This window comes from Anomalospiza imberbis, chromosome 1 (genome assembly GCF_031753505.1).
Source record: "Anomalospiza imberbis isolate Cuckoo-Finch-1a 21T00152 chromosome 1, ASM3175350v1, whole genome shotgun sequence".
Taxonomy (NCBI): domain Eukaryota; kingdom Metazoa; phylum Chordata; class Aves; order Passeriformes; family Viduidae; genus Anomalospiza; species Anomalospiza imberbis.
Genome location: NC_089681.1, coordinates 127,962,886 through 127,989,124, shown reverse-complemented (window position 1 = coordinate 127,989,124; position 26,239 = coordinate 127,962,886). Strand labels below are relative to the sequence as shown.

General features: G+C 40.9%; 1 protein-coding gene across 1 annotated transcript in view; it reads left to right on the top strand.

Moving 5' to 3' along the window:
- Positions 1-7,969: 7,969 nt before the first annotated feature.
- Positions 7,970-26,239, top strand: part of COL1A2 (collagen type I alpha 2 chain) — a 38,673-nt gene continuing 20,403 nt past the window's right edge. Inside the window, exons 1-21 of the mRNA XM_068210846.1 lie at positions 7,970-8,190; positions 10,345-10,355; positions 10,977-10,994; positions 11,678-11,713; positions 13,327-13,410; positions 14,695-14,751; positions 16,860-16,904; positions 17,001-17,054; positions 17,348-17,401; positions 17,787-17,840; positions 18,376-18,429; positions 18,707-18,760; positions 20,392-20,436; positions 20,619-20,672; positions 20,778-20,822; positions 22,857-22,910; positions 24,306-24,404; positions 24,490-24,534; positions 24,643-24,741; positions 25,314-25,367; positions 25,467-25,574. Coding sequence (XP_068066947.1) covers positions 8,121-8,190; positions 10,345-10,355; positions 10,977-10,994; positions 11,678-11,713; positions 13,327-13,410; positions 14,695-14,751; positions 16,860-16,904; positions 17,001-17,054; positions 17,348-17,401; positions 17,787-17,840; positions 18,376-18,429; positions 18,707-18,760; positions 20,392-20,436; positions 20,619-20,672; positions 20,778-20,822; positions 22,857-22,910; positions 24,306-24,404; positions 24,490-24,534; positions 24,643-24,741; positions 25,314-25,367; positions 25,467-25,574 — 1,194 coding nt within the window. The 5' untranslated portion in view covers positions 7,970-8,120. The remainder of the gene's footprint in view (positions 8,191-10,344; positions 10,356-10,976; positions 10,995-11,677; positions 11,714-13,326; positions 13,411-14,694; positions 14,752-16,859; positions 16,905-17,000; positions 17,055-17,347; positions 17,402-17,786; positions 17,841-18,375; positions 18,430-18,706; positions 18,761-20,391; positions 20,437-20,618; positions 20,673-20,777; positions 20,823-22,856; positions 22,911-24,305; positions 24,405-24,489; positions 24,535-24,642; positions 24,742-25,313; positions 25,368-25,466; positions 25,575-26,239) is intronic.

Sequence of the window (26,239 nt, the reverse complement as noted above, 5' to 3'; positions counted from 1 at the left end):
AGTCTGCTTATCATCTCACTAGATGATGGAGGAATACACCAAGGCAAGGATGAGCAACCTTTTTCAAAGAGAGGAAAATATTGTAGAAGAGAGAACAGAGAGCTGCCACTCTTTATCTATTACTGGTACTTACTAACAAACAAATTTAATACTAAGAAGGTATTTTGTGCTGAAGAATGCCAACAGCATTCAACAAAATAAATTTATATCGGAAGCCCAGCAGACTTCAGTAAGGAGACACTTGCATCCTCTCTACATGTCTGCCCATGCATTCCCCCATACAGCCCACTTCAGCAGAACTGATGGAAAGATTTAAAGATTCTGCAATTTTCATGAAACTGGCAGGTTAGCTAGAGGGCAAAGACTTAAACCAGCAACTCCAAGAAGAAAAGGCTTCAGTGTGAGTCCGAAACTGTTTGGTTTGGTTTACCAGCTGGCTAAGCAGTACAAATACGCCGGCCTGCTTGGGGTCAGCAGTGGTGTGGGCTGCTTTTTGCCCAGCTGATAGCTGCAGAATAGGAAGCTGATGCTAGTGAGAGGAGCAGGTATAGATGTGAGAGGGTAATCCAGGAGAAGGGAGAATCTGAGGGTTTTAGGATGTTTGCCACATGTATTCTTCTGAAGGTGTGTGAAACAGTACCACACAGAATCCCACACACAGAATATTCTGAGCTGGAAGGGACCACAAGGACCATTGAGTCCAGCTCTTCAGTGAAGAACCCGTGATCTTGGCTTGGTTATGGGTACCATGCTCTGACCAATCTGTGGCAAGGTCTGTGGGTTCTGCCCCTCATGCAATCACCCTGGACTTTTTAAAAAATTACATGCTGTTAAAACAAACAACAGCCCATTCGACTGTATTAAGTGCTTCCAACAAAGCACAATCAGCTTTAAAAATGTTTGTAGGGAGAAACAACACTGTACTGCATGCCATTTATTGATTCTACAACTTAAAAATGGGAATGTTGTGGTGTACAATGTTGGGGAACAGCAACATGATATACTCAGCCAAGCCTTATATGAGTGATCTCAGCTGCAGGGATTTCACATTTGCCTCTGTGTGACATAAAATTATGCCTTAAGTCCTTGTACTCAGATGCTATACCTTTTTCCTTAGTCTGCAGCAGTAGATTTATTTATCTTTTCAGTGAATAGGAAACAGAAAGTTGTGAGAAGGACATCCAAAACTAATCAACACATAAGATTTCCTGTGCATTCTCCTTCCAGAATGAGGGATTCTAACTCCATGTGAAGCAGATCACAGATCTGTCCACAGTTGCTGTAGGAGATGAAAGCATTTCAGGATGATAATTGTTGAAAGGTTTTAGTCATGGAAAAATCGGGACTGACCAGGCAATGTTGTTGCTGAATACAACTTAAATATGTATGCTGCCTCATTTTTCAAAGTAAGATTTAAATGCACTTAAAATTTACCCCCACTGCCTGTGGGAATTCAGTTGCTTCAAAAGCTAATTTCAGTGATCTGCACTGTCTGAAACAAGCCTTTACTTGCACTGCTGCTTATTTTTGACTGTCAGTGTGCATACCAAGTGGTATCCATATAATGAAGGATCAGTGTATCCATCAGTGGTATTCATATAATGAAGGATCAGGTTGAAGGTGTTTCCTCTACTGAGATAGATTTCTTTCCATCAAATTATGGGTTATATGTTCTTTGTTGTAGCCGAAAATTACCACTTGAAATTGAAAACTACCATTTATTATTATGCTAATTGAAACTCAGGACATGAAGATAACAAAAAGACTGATTATTTTCCCACCTGTTGTAAATTGTTATAGTTGAGGGTTCTTTTGATGGTTTTGTTTTGGTTTTTTTAAATTCTAATTTGTCAGCAAACTTTTCACTGGTTAATTTCAAGGCAAGGTACCAATAATTTGGTGGTTTCCTCTAATATTGCCTGTCTGATTTTGATTGCAATAGTAATTGTATCAAATAATAATTAGGGCTTTCTATGATACTGTCCACAACATTCCATACAAAGACATCTTCAAAGACAGACCGAATAGAGCCCACGATCATGTTTGCTTACTTTCAGTTACTCCACTCATCTCTGCCTTTTACATTTTGCAATGCATTCTTGATTCATGCACTTCTGAGCTCTTATCGTTCCCAATCCTGTTGAGACTGTAAAGGAATGGATCTATACTGATTCTCAACAAGTGATATTCATTGCATTTTTGTTTTATCTCATACAGAAAATTCTGAAAGTTCCCAGGAGCTGAGGCTCTGTAGATGTTAATTCCATAAAGATGCAGTGCAACCTTTTAATACTGTGATTTGATCCCCATTTCAACAATATTCTAAATAACAGTGGTACAGGCTTGGTATACCAGTCCTCATGTCCACATTACAAACTTATTTACAGTCTGTCTACACACATCCATTATTGTGTTTTCATACACAGAAATTATTCTCACCAGCACAATGTTAATTTGCTTTACTAGTATTTGCTCAGATTGATGAACATCTCAAAGGACCACCTGCCTTTATTTTATCTTGCCTCCTGTTTTAGTTGAGAATTTTGATTTCCTTGAGCCAAACTGTAAGGCTGGGAAATAAAACAGAGAAAAAAACAATGAGATGGTTAAAGCTGAAATTAAAAAAAAAAAAAAAAGTATAAAATTTTGTGATATGGGTTAAATACTTGTGAGATGTACAAATATAGTGAATATTGGCCTGGCTCTGCTGTTATTGAAGCCAGTGTGAGTTTCCATTGTATTACCAGAGTGAGAACAGAATCAGAGCCAGTGTGGAAGAATGTTTATAACAGACATGCAGGCTTATGACTTTATTAAATGAATTAGAGGTGAAGTCCAAATGATCTTAAAAAATAAAGTTTTCAAATTAGCTTTTATATGTAAAGTAAGTTAGCATATCAGTAATTTCATTATTTTATTGGATGACTTGCAGTGTCACAGAGCAATAGATTGAGTTGATAACAACATCAAAAGAGGTCAGCGTGTCCTGAATTTATTTAAACATGATAAATTGGTTTGGCTTCAGTAACAACCAACTGAGCCTTCTATCAATAGGTGAACTAGGCCTTTCCTTTTGACCTCCTCAATCCCTAAATGTGTAATCTTTGAGGAAAGGGGAAGGGGAAGGGGAAGGGGAAAGGGAAGGAAAAGGAAAAGGAAAAGGAAAAGGAAAAGGAAAAGGAAAAGGAACAGGAAAAGGAAAAGGAAAAGGAAAAGGAAAAGGAAAAGGAAAATTATATATACTTTAAATAACTTAAACACCACCCAGAAAGCTCACTGACTGCTGATATGGCTACACAGCAGACATCAAGCAAAAACTGTCCAAGGTTCAGCTTAGTGCTGCATGAAATCAGAGACCTTCGTATATCCATACAAAGGATATATGGTCTACAAAAGGAAGATTGAAGCCAGGCCATGTCACTGGACCAGTCCCAGTACTCGTCCCACTGGGAAACTGCTTCCCTTCGGCACCTTTGTTGCTCACCCACTGCTGCTGTATGGTGGGGCATGCATCCATCATCTGAAAAAATGTGAGAAAGTTTGTGTTGGAACAGATGAAAATAAATTAATAACTTATTTGTGCCAACCAAAACCACTGTTGCTCTCCCTTTCACATCAGTTGGAGGAGAACTTGGATCTGAGAGCACACCAAATGCAGTTATCCACCCTGGGGTATGAGGTTTGGGGACAGCCTAAAAGGACACACATCTTTCTCCAAATTCAAGCATTATTTTGTGTTTTCTTGTAGTATGGTGCTGGCCAGACAGTATTAAATTGCTTGGCTGGATAATTGTTTGGTGCCTCTACTCCACTCTGGTGAGATCCCACCTTGACTGGGGTGGGATCTCTCTGGGGTGCCCAGCACAGGAAGGACATCAACCTGCTGGAGTGAGTCCAGAGCAGGGCCACCAAGTTTATTAGAGGAATGGAGCACCTTTCCTATAGAGAAAGATGAAGTGATTTGGATTTGCTCAGCCTGTGAAAGAAAAGAATTTGGGGTGACCTAATTGTTGCCTTCCAGTACCTGAAGGAAGCCTACAAGAAAGATGGAGACAGAGTATTTACAAGGGCATGTAGTGACAGGACAAGGGGAAATGGTTTCAAACTGAAAGAGAGTAGGTTTATATTACATACTGAGAAATTTTCTTCACTGTGAGATTGGTGGGGCACCAGAACAGGTTCAGAGAAGTTGTGGATGCCCCATCCTTGGAAGTGTTCAAGACCAGGTTGGCCATGGTCTAGTGAAAGGCTTTCCACAGCAAGGGGATTGGAACTAGATGGTTTTTAAGGTCCTTTCCAACCCAAATCATTCCATGATTCTATGATAATGGTCCAGTGGTTGGCTGGTAAGTTTTGAAATGTATGCAGGAAAAATGCTTCCCAGTGTATGTATTAAAAAGATACCATGTTCATAATTTTTTTTAATCTGTATTCTAACGATTTTTCAAAATAATGAGAAATAAATCAGGGTTGACACCACCTGGAAACTCCTTTTTTAAAGTCTGCCCTAACAGCAAATCTTGCAGATAATTTTTTTTTTTTTTTTTTTTTTTTTTTTTTTTTTTTTTTTTGTTATCATGAAATTTCCAATTTAAGTTGTGCCATAGGCATTACTGGCTTTAGTGTGAAATAGTTCCTTTAAACAGGTATGAGCCAAAGGGAAAAGGAATTCTTAGATATTTATTTGTTTAAGCTAGTTGATCAAATCAGTTCTGGTATGCCAATAGCTCCAAAAGCTTTCATGTTATTTCTGTTACTTCAGAAATACTTGTACTTGTAACGATATTGCACACTAGCAACCATTTGCCATGATTGTATTTTATGGAAAAAGTATTTCTGAATTCACACTACAGAACCAAAATTACTAGGCACTACCTGTTTAAAGAAGTACTTTTTTTCTTTCCCCCAAGTTTCTAAGATTATTTTTGCATGCTTAGATAGAGAAGATAAGCACTGTGGTTTGTTGTCACAACAGAAACTGTGACAGTGCCTGTATGACAGAGATACCTTGCAGGAAGATCAGCTTAATAGGCCTTTGTCACTTACCCTAAAATCATTTGGTGTGGCTTGAATAACTGCTGATGTGAGAAGTAGAAGAGATTCCTCTTTTTCCTTCCTCATCTTTCCTTGAAATACAAAGACAATGGATGACTGAAAGTGAAAAAAAATGGCCAACGACTCCATAGGTTCCCAATGTCAAATATGAATCTGAGACTCTTGTGGCAAAGCTGTCAGTCGTAGAGAATTTCATTTATGGATCTTTCAGCATGGTGGATTGCTGAAAAGAGACTCACATGGGAAAAGAGCCATATCAATTAATTATTCTTCTGCATCTCTTTTTTTTTCTATCCATATGCAGCAATCCTGAAATGGCTGAAGCATACCAAGAATTCATATCTTTGGAAGCCTGAGGAGCCTCTTACCATCTCAGCTGGTTTTGTGTGTTGCTGAGCTTCTGGCTCCACATGTCCCTCAGCCACCTGCATTATGAAAGACATGGTGATTGAAAATCCACGTCTTTGCAGGGGTTTTCTGCACTTTGGGTGCACTTTGTCTTTTCTGTGTGAAACTTTGTGGGTAGGATGGATGGGAACAGTGGCTTAGTTTGATTCGGTCAGGATACATGTCCCTGCATCCTTGCACCTTCCACGTATTTCTTTAATGGAAAAGGGCTATCATTTATTGAAAATGTGCATAAAATAGGTTTATACATATGCAATTAGAACAGGTTTGTCTCAGAAGTCTCTAATTACTGTTATAAAAATTGGTCAATAACTATTCTGCTGATGCATCAGAGTCAAAATAAAGAAAAACTGGCTACAGAGTCAGTGACTGATTTCAAGGAAGAAGTTGGAAAAAACCAAACAGTTCACTGAAAGTGGTATCATGAAATACTTGGACTTGAGCCACAGTGCTTTGGGTCAATAATAATAATAATAATAATAATAATAATGATGATGTATTTATTATTTCAACTTGTTTGAAGGTCACTAAGCTACTTTAGGTTTATGCTGGTATAAACTTTCAAGTAGTTATCTTCACTGTCCAGGTTAATTTAAAATCCTTCTTGGTCTAAATTGATACCATTCACATGAAAGATAACCTGAAAGAATACTCATGTACCTTTTATGCCATATACTTTTATTACAATGTTCCAATCACATCATTTGTTGTGCTACCATTTTGTGGTCAGACACGCTTCGTTGGATCACCTTTTCCTAATGCTGTGGATTTTCCTACCCAAACCGGCAGGCTTTTCCATTTCGTCGGCACTCTTGATAGCGAGGAACTGTCCTGTCCGCGGAGGCAGCTTCAGGCAGGCTGTCCAGCCGGGAACGGCCGGCTCGCCCGGACACGCGTGGATACGTGGCACAGGAATGCTGCTTTCGCTGCTGACAGTGCCCCTGAGACACAACGCCTGTGGGGTCCCCGCTCAGGTGCACATCCATGACCCATCTTTCCCATTCTTTCTGTAGACGTGCCCCCGACGGCAGCTGATAAATAAGGGCTGGATTCACGCCCGGCACCTCCCCTACGACAGGCGGAGGACGAGACGACCCTCTTGGCCGCGGGGCGGTCAGGAGGCGGTGCCGAGCCGCTGCCGGGAGCCCTCCCGCGCCCTCCGCCGCGGCTCTCCCGGAGGCTGTCGCGGCTCGCTGCTGTGCCTGGGCAGGATCCGCCTGCTCGGCGACCCGCGGCTGGGGGAGGGAAGGGGAGCGAGGACGGGCGCCCGCCTCGCCTTTTCCGCCCCGGAGAGGTCCCCCCCACCCTGAGGCGGGGCTCCTCTTTGCCTTCGCCGTTAGCTCTGCCCGGGAGTCCCTTCGGCGAGCGGAGGGGGCCTGGGAGGGGGCGGCTGCCCGACTTGGAGGAGCCCCTGGGCGGGGAGGCGGGCTGGCCGCGGCCGCCGCTTGGCTTGGCCGGAGGCACCACGTCAGCTCCCCGCACAGCGGGGGCCGCGATGCGCGACCCCAAGTGACTGCAGCCCCGACCCCGGTCCCGGGGCAGTGGAACGGTGGGGCGGCCGGCCCTCGGGGGCACAGCGCGGGCAACTCCTCTCACGCCCACCTCGGCCCCCTCCCCCGCGAAGGGAGAAGCCGTCTGCAGAGCAGACGTGGCAAACAAGCCCGCCAGCTTTCCCTCAGCTGGGTGGGCGGGTGGCCGTCGCGAAGGGGAGCTGCCGGCAGTGCTCATCTCCTCCCTGCGGCCGCTAAATCCCGTTCAGCCGGCCGGGAGGCGGGGAGCGCTCGGGGCGCCGGCTGCGGGCACCCCGGGCTCCCCTCGCACACACGCGCTGCCCGAGCGGCCGCGAAGCCGGGAGGGGAGACGGGCAAGGCTCTGCCCGCGCCCTGGACGGAGATGCTTCCCCGGGGAGAGCAAACAGCCGAGACGCGAACGGGCTCCGCCGCGGCTGCGGGCGGGCTGAGGGGGAGCTCGCTGTCTGCGGGGAAACGCCAGGGACCGGAGTGACCGTGCTAAAGGGGTCGTGCAAGAGGGTCTGAGGATGGGGAGAGCGTCGCCTTTTGCCTTTGGTTGCAGTGGGACTGCGGAGAGAAGTTGAGCTGGGATCCAGCCTCCTCCCGGCTCTCCCGGCCGCTTCCCCGCGGGGCGGGAGGCGCCGCAGGCCCTGGACAGCTCCCGCTTTGAATGCCGTCGGGGCGCTGCCAGCCGGCTGCCCGGCGAGGCTCCCGGCCGCACTCCCAGAAAAGCGGGGCGAGAGGGGCGTGGGACGGCTGAGGGGAAAAAAAAAAAAAAAAAAGAAAAAAAGAAAAGGAAAAAAAAAAAAAAAAAAAGAGACGACGAGTCAGATTTTCCTTCCGAAAGCCTCAGTGTCCACGTCCTCAAAGCATGGAACCAATTTAGCGTCGCCGCCCCCCCGCCGCTGCCTCTGCCAAGGCTGCTGTGGAGGGCTGGAGACACGGGGCACGTGATGGCCTGGGCGGCGCCGGGAACCTCCTGCGGTATAAGTACGGCGGACCGCGGCTGGGTTAATTTAGCGTCCCTGGCAGCAGGTTTCTGCTAAGGTTGGAGTTACTCCTCGAGACTGTATGCCTGCGTCCCACAGGCGATAGCTAACCAACCGACTCGGCACCACAAGGAGTCTGCATGTCTTGCAACTAGACATGCTCAGCTTTGTGGATACACGGATTTGGTTGCTGCTCGCAGTAACTTCATACCTAGCAACAGGCCAACGTAAGTGCTTTCCGCTTGTTTGTGGCAGGGGTGGTGGCAGGGGTGGCTGTCCGGCTCTGCGCTCTGTGCTTTGTCCCGACGCCCGCCCCGCGCACGGCAGTCTGCGGGGAGTTGATGCTTCCCAAACGATAAAGACCAGTTCATAAACTGCCATCTCCATCCCAGATCAGACTCTAGATTCTTTCTTTCCCTCAGAAAAAGATGGCAAATGGCCAACGAGATCCCCCTCTACGGGAAAAAAAAAAAAAAAAAGGAAAAAAAATAAAATAAAAGGGACCACCTCCTCCCCAGACGGGCTCATACCTACAGGAGGACACAAAGCCTCACCTCCAGCGCAGATGCTGCGAGGAGATACAGATGCGGGCTGGGAGGAGAGTGCTTGCGGCGAGCGGAAGAACCCAGGCTGCACTTTTGTGGTACTTGAGGCGCGCTTGCCGAAGCAGGGAGCGGGGGAGCGGCGGCTCATCCACGCTGCCCTCCCTCCGCGGGCTCCGAGCGGGGCCGGCTCCGCGCGCGGGGCGCCCCCTGCCGGCCGCTCGGGGCCAGCGCGGCGGGCGGAGCTGCGGGGGCTCCCGGGAGGGGAGCGCCGTGACGGGCAGGAGGAGGCAGGCAGGGAAGGAGCAGTGTCCCGCTCTATGCGAAAAGGGAGCGCGGCTCCGCGAGGGCGCAGTGCAGCTCTCCGCCTCTCGTTGGATGGGGATGTAGTGGCCCCTCTTAGCGAAGCGCGCACGCACGCACACACACACGGACACATCCCGCACACTGAGATGGGAGGGAAACGCGCCCCGCCACTCGGCTGGGGGCGAAGCGAAGCCTTCCTGTAGGGCAGCGCCCTGTGAAGGGCCCCCCGAGCCTCCAGCCACTGTGGCTTTGACCCAGCATTTGGCCGAAGGAGGAGGGATGGAGCGGACCAGCCGTGCTCTGCCCGCTCCTGGCGCTGGGAGCCCCGGGGATGATGCCCCCCGGGGATGATGCCCCCCCGGGGATGATGCCCCCCAGGATGATGCCCCCCGGGGATGATGCCCCCCGGGTCGCCCTCGCCGGGGCGGGGGCAGCGGTGGGGTCGTTCTGGACAAGCATTCTGGGGACATTCCCCCAACCCCGGTGACGGGAGGCAGCTGCGCCTTCGCAGAGGAGACGGAGCGGGTCGTGTGGGGGTCCCCGGACCGATCACCCCGCACTTTTCTCAGGGAGTTTGGGTAGGCTCCGTTGTCACCGTCACCTGCGGGCAGTAATGGCTTTAGTTTTGTGTCGGATTAGCACAGGCTCTCTGTGTGTACTGCCACGGAATTTCAGTGCTTTCAGCATTTCAGCACCGGTACTGCACGAATCATCCGAATTTAGTGTGATCATGCACTGCCAAAGTGACACGTTGTGGCAAAACATCCAACAACCTGTTAGTTAGTGGCAATGTTAAATTCAGGTGTGATGTGTGACTCTTTTACTATGGTGAGTTTAAGTCAAAATAGATTTTTAATTCCTTGAAATTAAGAAACTCAGAAAATTTGTTTCTCCAACTAATGAAAAAAGTGCATACTCACACTTAGCAGTGCTTAACATACAGAGATAGTTATTTGCAATTTGGTGTTTAATAGCTTCAAACTGTTCCCTGTTACACAGTTTTACAGGGGAATGTAGAAATAGGGATGCTTGGCTAGAACCTTTCCCCATAAAAAGTGGGATTAGGCCATTTATATTAAAATTTCAGATTACTCCTACAATTTAGTATCTTCACGTGTGTCAGTCTGCCTGGGTTTATTAATCTCTTGCATGAACACATACGTGGAAATACATAGGTGTGAGGGGTTTTCAATGGAGGTGTGTTGAAACACATTTAGAGCAGGTTTATAGTTGATATTTGCCTTTTTACTGTATCAGCCATGTTACTTGTTTTGATTTAATTAGCAAGTCCATTTTGAATTTGAAATACATGGCAATTTCACTCTTGAGTCTTTCCAGTATAAGATAATCATCTTAACAGGAAGAAATTATATTAGGAAAATGTTTATTGCATTAAGGAAATCAACAAAATTTCATTTTGAATTAAAAGCAGCAAATTTAATTTTGAATTGAAAGCAAGTTTAAAATTTAAAACTTGTAAAATATTTGAATCCCTGCTCTAATTATCTCTTTTTCTTTCCCTTCTCTTTCCAGATGTGAGTCAGGTCAGTATAATTTTTTTATCTATTATGTAATACTCCAGTTAACAGGCTAGGCTTCTTTTCTTGTGGCAGTATTATTTTCTAACATTCATTCCCAAGATGGTAATGGAAAAGTGTTGATTAAATCCTGAAGGCACTGCCTGGAAAGGTACCCACCCCAATTTCACAAGTGGGACGGCCTTTTTAAGAGACTGCCTTCATAGGTGTAGAGACCATGAGGCGAAAGTAACGGAGCAGTGCTGCTTGAACATTGTACCTGGCAGTTTGGATTGGACATGACTCTACTTTAAAGCTGGTTTTTACAGTCTAAATTTCATTCCACAGCAGGATTATGAAAGAGTTCAGGTGTGACTTTTTTTTCATTCTAATATTTTAGGCTGTAATAGCTATAAGATTGTCAGTCTTCAACACAGCTTTTTAATACAGTTACATGCATCTTTGCTGTATATAACCACTTAGCCTTCAAAGTAATTTTAAATCACACAGCATAGTTAAATATATTGGACTGAGAAAAAGTATAGTTATGTAAGAAAATGAGTTTAAGTTTATTCATTATTTTAATTTAAAATACTGGCAGACATTGTAACCTTTTTTTTTTTAATTTTCTTCCTTATTTTTTTTCAGGTACCTGCAGGGCGCAAGGTAAGCATTTTTATATTTCTTGTGTGGAAATAACAATGATATCAGGTAGTCTTCAGCAGATTAATATTTTGTTGAATATTGGATGAAAGGAAAATTGTCTACCCTGCTTATTTTCAGTGTTCTCTGAAAATAGCAGTAGTGCTGAGATGAATAATTGGAAAAAATGAGGAAATTATCAATGCAGCATTTTAACACTAGGGTAAATTCAAGTATTGAATCAAAGGTGCTTCACCTGTGAGCAGAACTAATCCTACCAAGACCTACATAGCATCAAAGTATCATTCTTATTTAAACAAGAGTTCCTTTGTAAAGAATTATGTAGATTGAATAGTAGCGATATCCATACAGGTCTAAAAGGCTCAATTGATTCTATATTATTTCTAAAAGTCACTACTGTTAAATTAGAACTAGTTATTCAGTAGAAACAAGCCCCAATTTTGCAAGTACTTCTGTGGTCTGTGGAGTGACACTTTTAATTCACACAACAGTGGCAGTGGCTAATCTATTTCTAGTAGGCTATTGTGGACAAAAATACACTGTCTGCAGAAAATAGCTGTTGGACCTGAATGTACAGCCCTCTTTTCCTTTTTAATGTACATTAATTTTTCTTAATGTATCTGTTTCCCTGTATTGTCCTGGAAAATTTCCACAGTAACTCACTGAGTGTTATTTTCTTCCGGCAGGGCCCTAGAGGAGACAAAGGGCCACAGGGAGAAAGGGTAAGGAATTAGATTGACGTTTACTTGTGATCTTTGAACAGTAGTTGTTGGAAGACCAGTAGGAAAAAAACTAAGTTTAAGCATTCTTAAAGAGAAGAGTTCAAATGATTGTACCTATAGAAGCTTGCACATGCAATTTAATTAAAAAAAGAAACCAAGTTACATATGTACCAAATTCAGCCTAATTATGGTCATTGTGCCTGAGCATATACGGTTGAGATCATAGGGCAGCCTAGCATTTAAAGTGATGATTTGAAAAATGTTTTTTCAGCTGTTCACAGTGGAAATAACACAGAAATGCAGAGGGAAAAGTTGACGTGTAATCTTTTAATAATATGGTTGATGGGTAAGCTCTCTACATAAAACCTGAATAGACTAAGCCAGTGTTGAAGTTAATTCATTATCTGTGCCTCCAACGATGTTTTGGAAAAGCTCTTTTCTTGGCAGCTGGGCATTTGTTATCTACCTTCTGCTAGTCAAAGAGCATGTTATACTGCTGAAGGGTCTACCGTAAAAGTAACCATAAATAAGGACAGTTGAATAATTTAATTGTAATGTTCATTCATATTGCTCATATCTGCTTTTCTGGTTTGCTTCTGCATTATTGCTGCTTTTTGTAAAGTGGTATTCTGAACTTACCCGGGTTGTGTGTAGTTATGTGTATTTTTTTCTATCATCTGAAAATGAAAATGCCATAGTACTGATGAGGGAGCTCTTGAAGATTCCCGAGATCATAGTGTGCTGACAAATGTAATGGAAACTATTAGGAAGACTATATCAGTGTGGTGATCTGGATATTTGCTTTAGGCTGCCGCTCACTAAATTTGTTAAATGAAATGAGATGCTTTTTTTGTTCTGAAGGCAACAAGCCTTATTCTGCTCCTTTAGAAATCCATTTATTATGGATTTCATTAAGTACTGAACTGGGTCCAAAAAACTCAACAAATTAAATACCTCACATCAATTGCCATGATGCCAAAACTTCACCAGCTTTATGTACCGAAACTGAACTGAACACAGGTAATTTCAACCTGTTGTAAAAGAAGTTCTGACAGTGGTAGCAGATGGATGGTATCAAAAATCTGTAGAAGACCACTGCTAAACTTTAATTGGATTTGCAATTATAACAGTAAATTGTCTATACTGATTAAAAAACTGGCATTGGACTTACTCTGGATCCATGTTAACTTATATCAGTAGGGCTGACCTTTTCTAATCCTCAGCTGGTCAAACTTTAGGCTCTCAATAACAGCATCTGCCAGGCTGTGTGGGTCCACATGAGTCACTGCAGTTTGTAGGTCCAAAGTTTGTAGCTTAAGATGAAGCTTCCCAATTTGGACATTATGCTTTGGTAGTGTAAATACAATATTGCCCCTGTAAATATTTTCAAATATAAAGCTCGAGTACATATCTGATACAAGGTGTAGCAAGGTAACATAAAATCAGACTATATTTATTTTATCAAGTTAAGCATTTATTGAAACTGTTTATTGAAGTGTATAGCACTGCTGTTAGGATGTGCTGTGGGTGCCTGGTTGTTAGTGAAGCTACCACATCAGAGATTTCTTCAGCCACTTCTAATTTTCACTCTATAATTCTCTTTTTAACTCTAGGGTCCACAAGGTCCACCAGGCAGAGATGGTGAAGACGGTCTACCAGGTCCTCCAGGGCCCCCTGGTCCTCCAGGTCTTGGCGGAGTAAGGCATCCAAACTTTCTATTACCAGAACTCATAAGCTGTGCTTTGTAACCAAGATGAAATTTATATCTGCTAGAAAGCACTGTTGTTGAATTGAAGAGTGGAAGAAACATTCTCTTGCAAGCCATAAGAAATTGATGGCCCAGTTCCAATGAAACCCTCCTTGGGGTGTATATATTCCATAGAAAACTTGGATTCTGTATTCAACAGGGACGTAAGAAGAAGAGCAAATCAATCCTGTTATTTAGCATTAAACTTACACAGCAATAATGTGTATGAGTTAGGCATCAACTAAATGAAACCAGTGCTGTTAAGTAGATGGGAAAAAAGAAACCTTTGTGGTTGGATTCAAGAGATAGCAACTGTATTAGAATAAGCAAAGAAGACGACTCCTTAAGCTAAAAATCAATTAAAAGCGCTATCGAATTTTAGAGTATTGTCCTTTAGAAATTTTTCTTTTTATCTGTATTCATACTGCAGAACTGTAAATGGGCTGTGCATACACACTTTGTGCACCGGTGTCCACCATGTATTCTCTGCAGAATAATGAATTTAACTCTTTGCTTGACATTAGCTACATAGGGAGCATGAAGACATAGACAGTGTTGTACTGATCAACTTTAGTAAGTCCTTTTGCATGGAAGAATACTCTTTTTTACTTCAATACGTTATTTTGCTAGTTGCAAATATCAAACTGCTTTCACTGTTTATTTTTTTTTAATTTTAGTATGTTAATGAAACAAGCAAGAAAAGGGGGTTTGATTGTGTTGTGGAGAATCTTTCTCTATTTTGATAAAATATCAAAAATCCATTGCAGTGTTTCTGAGGCTGCACGCTCCTCAGATGTTTCTGATACTGAAGGGCCCACCTCATGCAATAGCTACTCAGGGCTGCTACATTAATTTTACTTATGCATATTTTTTTCACTGCTTTGGAAATTAGGCAGAATAATTTGAGAATTTCAAGAAAGTTTTAAATTTCAAATGAGCACTGAATTTATATTCCTAATTTTCAGTTCACACTATTGAATGCCTCTCTATCACTTCTGCAGAAATATTTAGGTTTGAAAGGGCCCTCCCAGTAAAATCAAGTCCTTTTGGAAACAAGTGAATAGAAATGTATTTATAATAGGGCTATATTTACTGATTTATATGTATGCTGCTTTAACAAACCTCATAGCAAGTATAACAAATCAGATAATATTTAGATACAGAATGTTGATTATAAATAATTTTTAAAGTAAAGTTTTTAGTATTTTAATTTCAACCTTTTTATTATCTACAGAACTTCGCTGCTCAATATGATCCATCTAAAGCCGCAGATTTTGGCCCAGGACCTATGGTAGGTATATGACATAGCAATTGATAACTCACATGAATAGTGTGTTTAGGATTTTCCTTTAATTCAGCTGCATTAATGAAAAACATTATGTTAAAATTTGTGGTTTGATCATATATTGACTCAGACTGGAAACTGATCCTTTAATATAGCATGATAAGTGTTCTAAATATCTGAGAGTTTGATATATGGTCTTAGATCTGTATATTTATCTTGAATATAGCACTGCTGGGTCTTGTGCTTTAACTCTGTTTATTGACCACACCTTTATGAAGCAATAAATCTCATAATCTGATGTTAGATAACACATGTACTCTGAGATAATATTACTTTACCCATATTGAATCAGAAGATTGTGTTTTAGGAATGAGATAAACTGTAAAGTAGACACAGGCCTAAAAAGTAACTCAGCATCTTGGTTCCAGTTGGTGAGGATTTCTCCTCCATGGCTGTACAGCTCTTTTGATACCCTTGGATTCACTGGGTTTTTAGGAAATTGGCCCCCGCATTTGGTTCTCAACATCTGAATGTTAGTACTTGATACTGTAAGGCTGTTCTGAGGACTCTTCTTAGCTTACTGTATACTATGTACAAATGGAATTTAAGGGGTCTGTTGCCACTCCATATGAACTTGTAACCCTTCCTTACCTTTGCAAATACTTTCAGCATACATATGTAGCAGAATATGGGTTAAATTCACCACACTCACTGATGTCACAGACAGTGCATCTGATGGGTGAGCAGCAGGATGAAGGATGACCAGAATTATTCTGGGTCAAGTGCTTGCTTCCACATCCAAAAATACTCTAATATTAAATGGATTTTGGAAAATACTTTGGTATCCATTTAGTTATGAAATATAGAAAGTAGGAGTACCTTTAATCAAGTTCTGCCCTCAGTGTCTGATGGTTAATCAGAAAATATAGATGAGGATATATCTGAGGTCACCATTTCTAGATTCCAATTTTTGAGTCAGTTAGGTTCATTTGACAGAAAAAGCAGTAGAATCTATTTATTTTGAAGAAATTTTAAGTTTCACATATTTATTTCATAAATAATATGTAAAATTCAGGAAGGGAAAAATAGCAATAATTTGAGAAGAAATTCTCAAGAAATTTGAGAAGGGTTTATGCAGCACATATGATTCAGACTGTCTAGAATTGTTTTTTCCTAGAATTACTGCATATTTTCATATCCACAACATTGCTTTAACTTCCATGAGTAAATGCCTGTAATTAATATCAATTTATTCCTCTTAATAAAAGGTTTTCAGTCTTATGGAAAAGCTACATAAACCACTGAAAAGTTGGCATATGATTTTAATGTTGTAATGAGAAAATCTAAAAGACTTTCCAAGAAAGCTTTAAAACAAATTTAAAACATAATTATTAAAACATAATTATTTCTGTTGAAACGTCTCCTAAATAATTTGTTCGGACTATAGAAGTCCAAGTTAAAATTCCAGTTTGCAATTGTTTGCTTGTTTAGTAAACCTTAAGATAACTGTTAAGAGAGGTCATCAATCTATGGAAATTTCCTTTTTAGAAGTGATTTTTCTCACTCCGTGTTTTCAAAATGTATGTAAATTGTAAATAATGTCAAGGAGAGTGTATTAGTGACTTATTTTACAAGTGATATGAAGAAAATTTAATAACCACCAGGAAACAATGAAATATTTAAATAGAAGTAAATAATTATTGGAAATAGATGTATACACAATGTGTCTAAGAGCCTTTTATGATGCATTATGACCCTCCTCTTTAAAAGTTTCTGCACAGGAAGGGGAGAGGGAACAATTAAAAAAATAATGAACCAGGTCACTTTCTAACAAGCCAGAATAGATTAAGAAGATGAATCATGACATTCACAGACACAGTGGTACATTTCTAATCATGCCTCTGGATTCTGTGCTGGTTGTTGCCATTAGATGTTTGCACTTGGCCTGCCTGTGCAAATTCATGCAGACCTCTTAACTTCCTCTAATTTCATTTGAACATTGCACAGTGGAAACTGTGATGCTAACCATGATTTAGGAATGCTGGGCATTGGTCTTATAGGTGAGTTTATATAATTAACCTTCTTAAAAAGATCTTGTGATTTTTCTTCCCTAGGGTTTAATGGGACCCAGAGGCCCACCTGGAGCATCTGGACCCCCTGTGAGTACAGTCTTCTCTCTCCTACTGACATTGACATACCTGTAAAATTACAAATTATCTCATTTGGAAACCAATAATATCTCCCTCATTTTCTAGGGTCCTCCTGGTTTCCAAGGTCTTCCTGGTGAGCCTGGTGAACCTGGTCAAACAGTAAGTACAGATCACATACAGACACTGCTAGCACTAGGAATAGCACACCAAAGTAGGCTTGTAATGCTTTGGCCCATTTCTCCTATCCGTATGCACTTCTCTGAATGTTTGGATACTCCTGTTTGATCCTGTTACAGAAACAGAGCTGAACTCAGATTCAGGCTCTCTCCACTTGGAATCATGAAGTGCAAAGTCAATTAGGCTCCAACTGTGCCCCAGCTCAAGTCAGAAAACAGTGGGAAGATGTATATAAAGACTGATGCTTCAAGTAATTCTCAATCTATTTTTGACAGGGTCCCCAGGGTCCTCGTGGTCCCCCTGGTCCTCCAGGAAAGGCTGGTGAAGACGTAAGTGGTTATTAAGTGTTTTTCATCTCTTTTGGGGTGATGATTCAACTCTAACAGCCACATTATTGTTAAGTTAAGCATTCTATTGGCCATTGTTAAATGTATTTTATACATTGTTAAATAAATAAACCCCTGAAATAATTATTTTATGGTACAAGAGATGCAGTATGCTGGAAATGTACAGAAAATTGGATAACTTCCAAACCACTCCAAATATATTATTTAACTTCCTGAGTACAGGGAGAAGAAAACTTAAAAGTTAAGAATCTCCCTATATTTATGGAAAAAGAGAAGCCTTGCCAATGCACTTTCTTTTTTCTTAGTGATTTGTGCTGCTGTTTTATAAGAGCTTTCCTTCTTAGTGCATCTTTATTGTATTTTTCAGGGTCACCCTGGCAAACCTGGAAGACCTGGTGAGAGGGGTGTTGCTGGCCCTCAGGTGTGTAGTGATCCACTGGATACAATAAAACCAGTTCACTAATTTAAATGAAACCTAACAACCTTTCTGAATTTCACCACATTAGCAGTCTAGTAATATTCCTTATATGGATGAATGCAATTTCAGCCCTTACCTGCAGGGATATCATATAGTTATGTTTTTATTTTGTTTCCCTACCCCATTCCCACTAAAGCTAGTAATGAGTAACAGAAGTGGCATAACAGTAACAGAAGTGTGAGGAGTTACAGAGGAGCAGGTAACCAGGCACCTTGGCATAGAAAGTTAAAAAAAGCTCTGCTGTCACATGGTAATGCATGAAATTTCTGAGATTCAGAATGGGAAAAATCAGGTTGATTACTGTTAGTCTTGAAATAAGTCTGGTCCTGGGAGGTTAGGATCTGGATTCTATTCCTTCCTTGAATGATAATGACCCAAATCTACTTGTTAATTTTATTGAAAGACTTAGTCATCATCTTTCCATTTAACTGCACTGTGTAATATGAGAGACAGTCATTCATGCACTGTGTGTTTTTAGGGTGCTCGTGGTTTCCCTGGAACTCCTGGTCTGCCTGGCTTTAAGGGAATTAGGGTGAGTACATATATACTTTTCCCTGAATATTTAAGACTAGCATCACTGCAGCATACTGAAAACCCCTGGAAATCCTCTGAAAGTGAAGAGTGCATGAACCTCTTCAAAGTTCTTAATATTGCCTGATATAAAAGACTAATTATTTCTGAAAAATCAGAAGATTATATTAGGAAATAATTTTGTGTGAGAGGAAGGTTTTATGTTATAAGACTAAAAATTTGCATAAAGCAATTTGAGAGAAAATATGTATCAATATTTATTTTTCTACTCAATATAGGGACACAATGGTCTGGATGGTCAAAAGGGACAACCTGGTACTCCTGGCACCAAGGTAAAGACAAAATACAAAAATGTAGGATGCATTTGTAGCTCTTCCTAGCAAAAGACATGTGAAGTCCCATCCAATCAGTCTTCCATGTTGCCATTAAACATTGCCCAGCTGCAGTAATCTAGAAGTCAGTGGATCCATGTAGAACAAATACATGCACCTTGTAATGAGAAAACGTTCCTGGGGCCTTAGTCTCGAGCCCTCGATCAAGTTATAAGCAAGTTAGTGCTGTCAGTGAATAAAGGCTGCAGAACTGGGCTTTTGATGATTGACTATTCAGCAGCACTTCAGACTGATTTTGCTATCTCTGCTCTTCTCTGGATTGTATTCTACATTTGGGTAGGTTTTTTTGAGCATGCTAAAATGAAAACATCTCCTTTTTCTACAAAACTCTATTGTGTGAGACACATGATCAGTGTAAGGCTTCCTGCTAAAAATTTGTATACATGCAGGGCTTTTCTGAGTTAAGGCTATTTGATCCTCACAGTCTATTTGATCCTCACAGTCTTTTTTCTTTTTATCGTCTTCATATTAGAACACATTTGAACACTAGCCTTAAAAAAACCCTTAATAATATATTCTGAAATATAGTCTAGAAACATCTATGGTAAACTCTTTGTCTTTTATTTTTTTCTTCTCCCATTCCACCTCAGTGCCTAATATCAGTGTTCTTGAAAAATTTGCTGTTGCATCATTGTGTTATAGGAAATCCTGACTGATTCACAGGAGATTTGTGTGCACTACTTGGTTATAGGGTTTTTAGTTGTAACATAACAATCTTCAATATCGCTGCAAGTTGTTAACCTTCAGAAAAAGTTTAGATGGCAAAGTCTGCCCAGTCATTGGAGATTTAAAGCAGATAAAGCGCATAAGTAAAGGATAGAATGGTTACTAGTAAGAGTACTAGCATAATAAATCAAGGTTGATCATGATATAACTGTGCTGAAAGCAGCAATGAAGGCAAAAACTTGCTGTCTTTGCAGCATTTAAGACTAAGTGCATTCAGGATACAAGTGCTCTAAGACAAATCTTGTCACTGTAGACCAGCCTAGACTTGTTGAGAAGGCTGTTGAGAATACAGTACTGAAGGGAGAGGAGCCAGGTATTAATGGCTGTTACTCAAATACTCAGTATTATTGGTCTTAAGTTAAAAATACCTGAGGCAGATCGTTATTTTAAGCCATTTGAGAGGATTTTGTCAACTTACACTAAGGCAAAAGAAAGCATCATTAGCTAAAAAGCAGCTGCTGATTGATCTGCAGCTGATCTCGAAGCTGACTATCCAGATCCAATCTCTTAAATGTGTACTACAGAGTAAATAAATGTTAGCATAAAGAAAGGGGGTAAAGAAAGCGGAGCAAGTGACACAACTTTCTCTGGCCTCCCCTTCTAAAAGGATTCCATCTGGCTGTGTTCCAGTATATGCGGGGACAATTGCAATCTCTGCACCCTCAGGACTCGATGTGCTATTATTGTATAACGTGATGCAGAAACACGGAGAGTGCTGTCTTATAAAATGCTGCAGAAGACACAGGCAATGGTATCCAGTAGCTGAAAATCTCTCTGGTAGTGTTAAAGGATGCTTTGGACAGATAGTCTAAGTAACTCAAGTCTCCAAACTTTCTTTTTCATAGGGAGAACCTGGTGCCCCTGGTGAAAATGGTACTCCAGGACAACCTGTAAGTATTCACTGCTGCTCTGATAGATGTAGTTCAGCCAGCATTTTCTTCAATATTTGTCATTATTGACACTCCAGATACCCAGATATTCTAATGTAATATGACTTAACAGAGGAAAAATATCTATATATCTATGTTCAATGAAAATATATAAAGGAGTTAATTTAATTTTTTTTTTCAAGGGTGCTCGTGGTCTCCCTGGTGAGAGAGGAAGAGTAGGTGCCCCTGGACCAGCTGTAAGTGGCTTCCCATCTGTCTGTCATCATGTACCAACCACTTACTGTGACTTCCTCTGATATTCAGTTCTCTTTTCAAACCATCTATCATGTTCTTCCTCACAGGGTGCTCGTGGAAGTGATGGCAGTGCTGGCCCCACTGGACCTGCTGTAAGTTTCAGTCTTGCTTTTTGGCAGCCTGGTTCCATTAGGTTTTGTGCTTCTTTTCCTGTTTGTAGAGGATTTCTTGGGCTCTTAAGAAGTTGATTGTGTTGATGTTTTTAACATAGTTCTCTGTTGCTTATCAGAACATCACAAAGAGAATTAGTGAAACATAAGCCCTTTGCAGACAGTATCATGAGAGCCTCAGGATTTACATTAAAAACATCTGTGTCAAAGGAACCAAATATTCTCTTGTTTGCACTGGTGATTTCATGAGAAGTTTTTCCAGCACATCTCACTGGGAAATACCCAGAGCACAGAATTCTCATTTCCAACAGTCTAACAGAAGAATTCTCATCCAAAAGCTAAAGAGACTTTCTACTTTTTAACAGATACAAATCATGTATGTGTAACAGATGGCTATAATTATGTACATCCTGTAAATTACATATGCACAACAGGACATAGCTTTGCACCTGCAGGCACTAACCATTTTCATCCACCACTGATACCTGAGTTGTGAGCTAGTGTGAAAGGTCAGCAAGATCCAACTCTCCTGATCTGACTGGTAAAAAGTAACTATTCTAATAAGAGATAACCCAATGCAGATTTATCTGTTTAAAAGGAGTTAGTGTTGCCATAATTTACCCCTGACTTCAGTAAACCTCATTTATCTCAGCCACATAAATATGAGTACAGAGATGTAGTTTAGAAAGTGTAAAACAAATCTGGAATACACTAGAACAATAGTAATAACAGTTGATAGGTTTTTTTTCTCCCTACCTTCAAAAACTGAGTCTTATGATGAAGCTGTGCTTGGTTCTGTTTAGCCAGAGTTGGTTTTAATATCCCTTGTCACTTCAAACACCTGTTGTGCTTTAACTGAGTAGAATGTGAGCATGGCTATGAATTTCTCTTAAGTTCTCCCATGTGGAATATTTAAAAAATATGTGATTGGGCAGTTAAATTGCAGGCAAATAACGGTCTTACAGCTAAGATCTAATGTAGTAGAACCAAAACATTTTAGCTGAAGACATTTTGAATTAAAGCAGTTGAGTTGCTATAGGAAAAATGTTCTGAAACTGTCAATTGCATAGGTTGTTATTCATAATGGGCACAGTGTTGCATTATGTCACGGTGTCTATCCCAGGCTGAAGTTATTTGTCAAATACCTAAGGTTATGATACCTTCAATATTCTGCAAAGCAGTTACTAACACTCATTTTTTAAAACTAAACCAGAAATAATGTTTTATCTGTCTTTCAACTTGAAATTTAAAATATAAATAAGTCATTGCAATGAAAATTCTGGAAGTTTATGCTTTCAAACATATCCTAAAGGGAATTTGGTCTTTTTTTTTTTTTTTTTTTGCTTATGCAAAACTAGTGACAATTCCAGGTACCCCCTTTATAACAGAGTAGGTTATAGAATGCCTGAAGCCAATTCTTCTTTGTCAATGTTTTATTACCTTGGGTTTGTGAGGCAGTTTTATTATAAATATTTCTAATTGAAAGATATTAGCTCGCATAAAAATATATATCAATTCCCAATATGAGTTGGATTTTTTAATTAAAAATTGAAGAGATACTATCCTTTTTTAATTGTATGCATTAAAAAATTAAGGCTATTGATCCATCAATGTATCTTCTCTTGTAATGTCTGGTACATTGGAACTTTGTCCCAATGTAATTATAAATCTCACAGCAGTAGGTAAACATAGCAGAATCAGTCATCTTGCCTTGCAGATGCCTGTCTCTGCTCATCCTCTGTTTGTTCTTTCTCAGGTGTTTGGCCTCAAGGCAATGTTTTACCAATTCTTGCTTAATTTGCACTGCAAGTGTTGTTTAAGCATTCACCTGGCTCTTAACTGTTTGTAGTGAACAAAATCTGTCAGTTTGGACCTGCAAAAGGCAACTAGTGTGCTGAAGGGGTAATGTGTGGAATAAGTAAATGTGCATTTTTTTAAATCTGTTTACTTCAACAAGCAAGCTGTTTCTGTTGTCACTGAATACCTTTACACAACTGTTTCCCTTTCACTTCCCAGGGCCCTATTGGTGCTGCTGGTCCTCCAGGCTTCCCAGGTGCTCCTGGTGCTAAGGTAGGAACTTCTGCTTCTACTGGTACTTTTGATTGTGAAGATAATATGTACTAAGCAGAGTTTCTAGGCAGCAGAAAAACCCCATCCTCTATGAACTAAGAGGGCTTTCTTATTAGTTACTCTAGGGATTAATCCTCATCTTGATCTGTGTTTGGAGAACATTAGATATGAATGCTAATTTAAAAGTCAGCACTTACTTCAGTAAGTGAAGATTGAAGCTGTGCAGGCTCAGGAAGACAGAACCCTTTTACTGCTTCCTAATTGGTGCACTTATACACACTTTCCAAGGTGACATGAATCATAATAAATGAGTGAGGCAGCAGTTAAATCACTTCACCAAAATTGTGGAGGACAAAGAAGCTGCATTTGAGTATTGGGCTACTTTCGAGTCTCTGAAATTGCAATATAGAAATTGCATTAAAATTTTTCAGGTTTAGGTCAGTACCATTTTGTTCTTGTGGACTATAATTTAAATTATTCACTTTCTTGCTCAAATCTTAGCATTTTTTAACTGGGTAAGAGCCTCAATATTTTGAGTGACTAAGGAAGGACAGAGAATTTGAGGAAAGAGTATTGCATATATTTCATTTACAAATATTGCTGACCATTTGTCACAAAATCCATGTCATTCTGTGTATCAGACAAAACTTAATCCACTTTTAGAAGAAAAAAAAGTGGTTTTTTTTCTGGACACTTTAATTTTAACTACAGGGAAATTGAGAACAAATTGAGATCCCATTCTGGTTATTCTTTTCAAAATGCAAGACTTGAAAACCATTAAGTCTTCTCTAATGCTGATGTAAGCGTGTTATAGCATATAGTTTCAAGAGAAGACTGTCTACATATCCAGGATGAACTCTGACTGAACTGCTGAAGAGGACTTGTCATTATATTGAGGTTCTTGTAGTAAACTTAGGGAATACAGCCTTCTGAAAATAAAAGCAAGAACCTTTTTTTTTTGTCATTTGCTCCATTGCGAACACTGTCATATGCACTCTGATCAGGCATTATTTTGTATTTTGCATCTATGCAAATGGCATCCGAAAGTGCAAGATAATGGCCAATTAGGTCTCATGTACTGTGGCACCTCAGGCCAATTCTGGAGGCACATGGATGCCAATGAGACTGGAATTCTAATTCTGATTTTTTTGGTCAACCTTCTGAGTAAGCATCTGCTTTTCCTGTCTTAGCCATTACCTTAGACAGAGCCTAAATAGACATCTCAACTTGAGTGGCTTTAAAATCAATTAAAAGCTCTCAGCTGGTTGGTTTCCTGGCCTCTGAAGTGGGAATACACAACTATGATTATCTTTGTGCCAGGCTGATGGAGGATTGCTTCACTCTTGCCATAAGACTGTGTACACTGATAGAGGGTTCTGTCCTTCTCTCCAACAGGGTGAAATTGGACCTGCTGGTAATGTTGGTCCTAGTGGTCCTGCTGGCCCGAGAGGAGAGATTGGACTTCCTGGTTCTAGTGGTCCTGTCGGCCCTCCTGTGAGTAACTTGCCAAGCTTTATCTGTTCTCAGATGTGTGCACTTCTGATTCTGAATTAACCAGTATTGTTACTTTTCTTAACAGGGCAACCCCGGTGCTAATGGTCTTCCAGGGGCTAAAGGTGCAGCTGTAAGTACAACTACACTCACACATGTTTCCTCTAAAAAACCCCAGTTCAGTTAATGCAGCAGAAAAGACAATGGGTTCACAATGCCTTTTCCCCCCTCTGCTGGACAGGGTCTTCCTGGTGTTGCTGGTGCTCCTGGTCTGCCTGGTCCCCGTGGTATTCTTGGTCCTCCTGGCCCTGCTGGTCCTAGTGGTGCTAGAGGACTTGTTGTAAGTGACCTCCTGTATTGCATGTATTTGAAAACCAGACACAGTGTCCACAGTTGTAAAAGATCTCTGGATACATTTTTTGCTATAGTGCAGACATCTTTTCTTGAAACACTGTACTAGAACATTGTAGTTAATTTCTGTGTAGATGCTGAGACTGAAAAGGTTCACTTTTCACTCCCTATGAGTGCAAGGAGTAGTTGGATTCAGTGATTGTTGTGGGTCTCTTCCAATGCAGAATATTATATGACTGTGAAGCTCTGTTCATGTTGATAGGACTGAGAGAGATGTGGCTGCAATCTCCCAGCTAGGCCCTCAGTGGGTATCCACAGTAGAGGAACCAGCCCTAGATATGCTGTTGTTCAATACTGTCATTTCTAAGCACCTTTAACATGTTTGGTTTTGTGCCTTTTAAATCAAAAATAAGTCATGGTCATTGGCCATTTTCATTATAGAGGGAGGCATGACATTAGATGATAAAAATATTTTTTAAGTCATGATTAAGCTCTCCAGGTAGAAGGGAGATTTTTGGAATGATGCCTAATTCTGTCATCTCTTTTTGTTATGGACTCTAGGGTGAACCAGGCCCCGCTGGTGCCAAGGGAGAAAGTGGTATGAAGGGTGAGCCTGTAAGTATGGCAAAATGTGAAGGCCTTTTCAATCAAAAGCCTGATAATATCTGCAACACAGTGTCTGATATCTTGCTTTTCTCTGTTTGTTCAAAATAGGGTGCTGCTGGACCTGCTGGCCCTCCTGGCCCTAGTGGTGAGGAAGGCAAGAGAGGCAGCCCTGGTGAACCTGGCTCTGCTGGTCCCCCAGGCCCTGCTGGTCTGAGAGTAGGTTTTCTTTTCATGTTCCAGACTTAGAAGCAAAAAAGGAAAGTGAAAATCCATCTAGAGTCCCACAGGCAAATTAAATAATTAGGAGTAATTAAATTTACATTTAAGCTGCTAAGCAGTGATTATTTTCAATTCTGAACCTTTTGATTAGTTGGGACCAAACCCATTTTTGCTTTGCATTAATGCTTATTTACTCTCTTATCCCTGAAGTATTTAAGAGATTGCTTTGATTTATCTACTGTATAATATTTTGTGAATTATCTTTTGATTACTCTTAAAAGTTTGTGATGGGATTTAACTGCTTAAAACAGATAATGGGTGCACATATAATGGGGGGTAAAAGCTTTCAATTCAATGTCTTCAAGGATGCCCAACAAACTTTTCACTGGGTGAGAAGGCCATCCATGAACTTCATGTAGCTTCCTGAAGGAAAAGAATTCACAGGAAAACAATAAGAAAAATGGCAGCGCTTCCCCCAGATTTTTTTTTTTTTTTTTTTTGCAGAGATAAAGAATTCAGTCAGTAACTCTCTACAGGGAATGAGGAACTCTGTGGGGCAGGCTGTGGGATCCTAGCTGCTGGCTAGAGCCACTGTTAGTTACAATGGACACTGAAAATGGTACAAACAGATTAGAATTTAAAGAAATCTACAGGAAATGAGA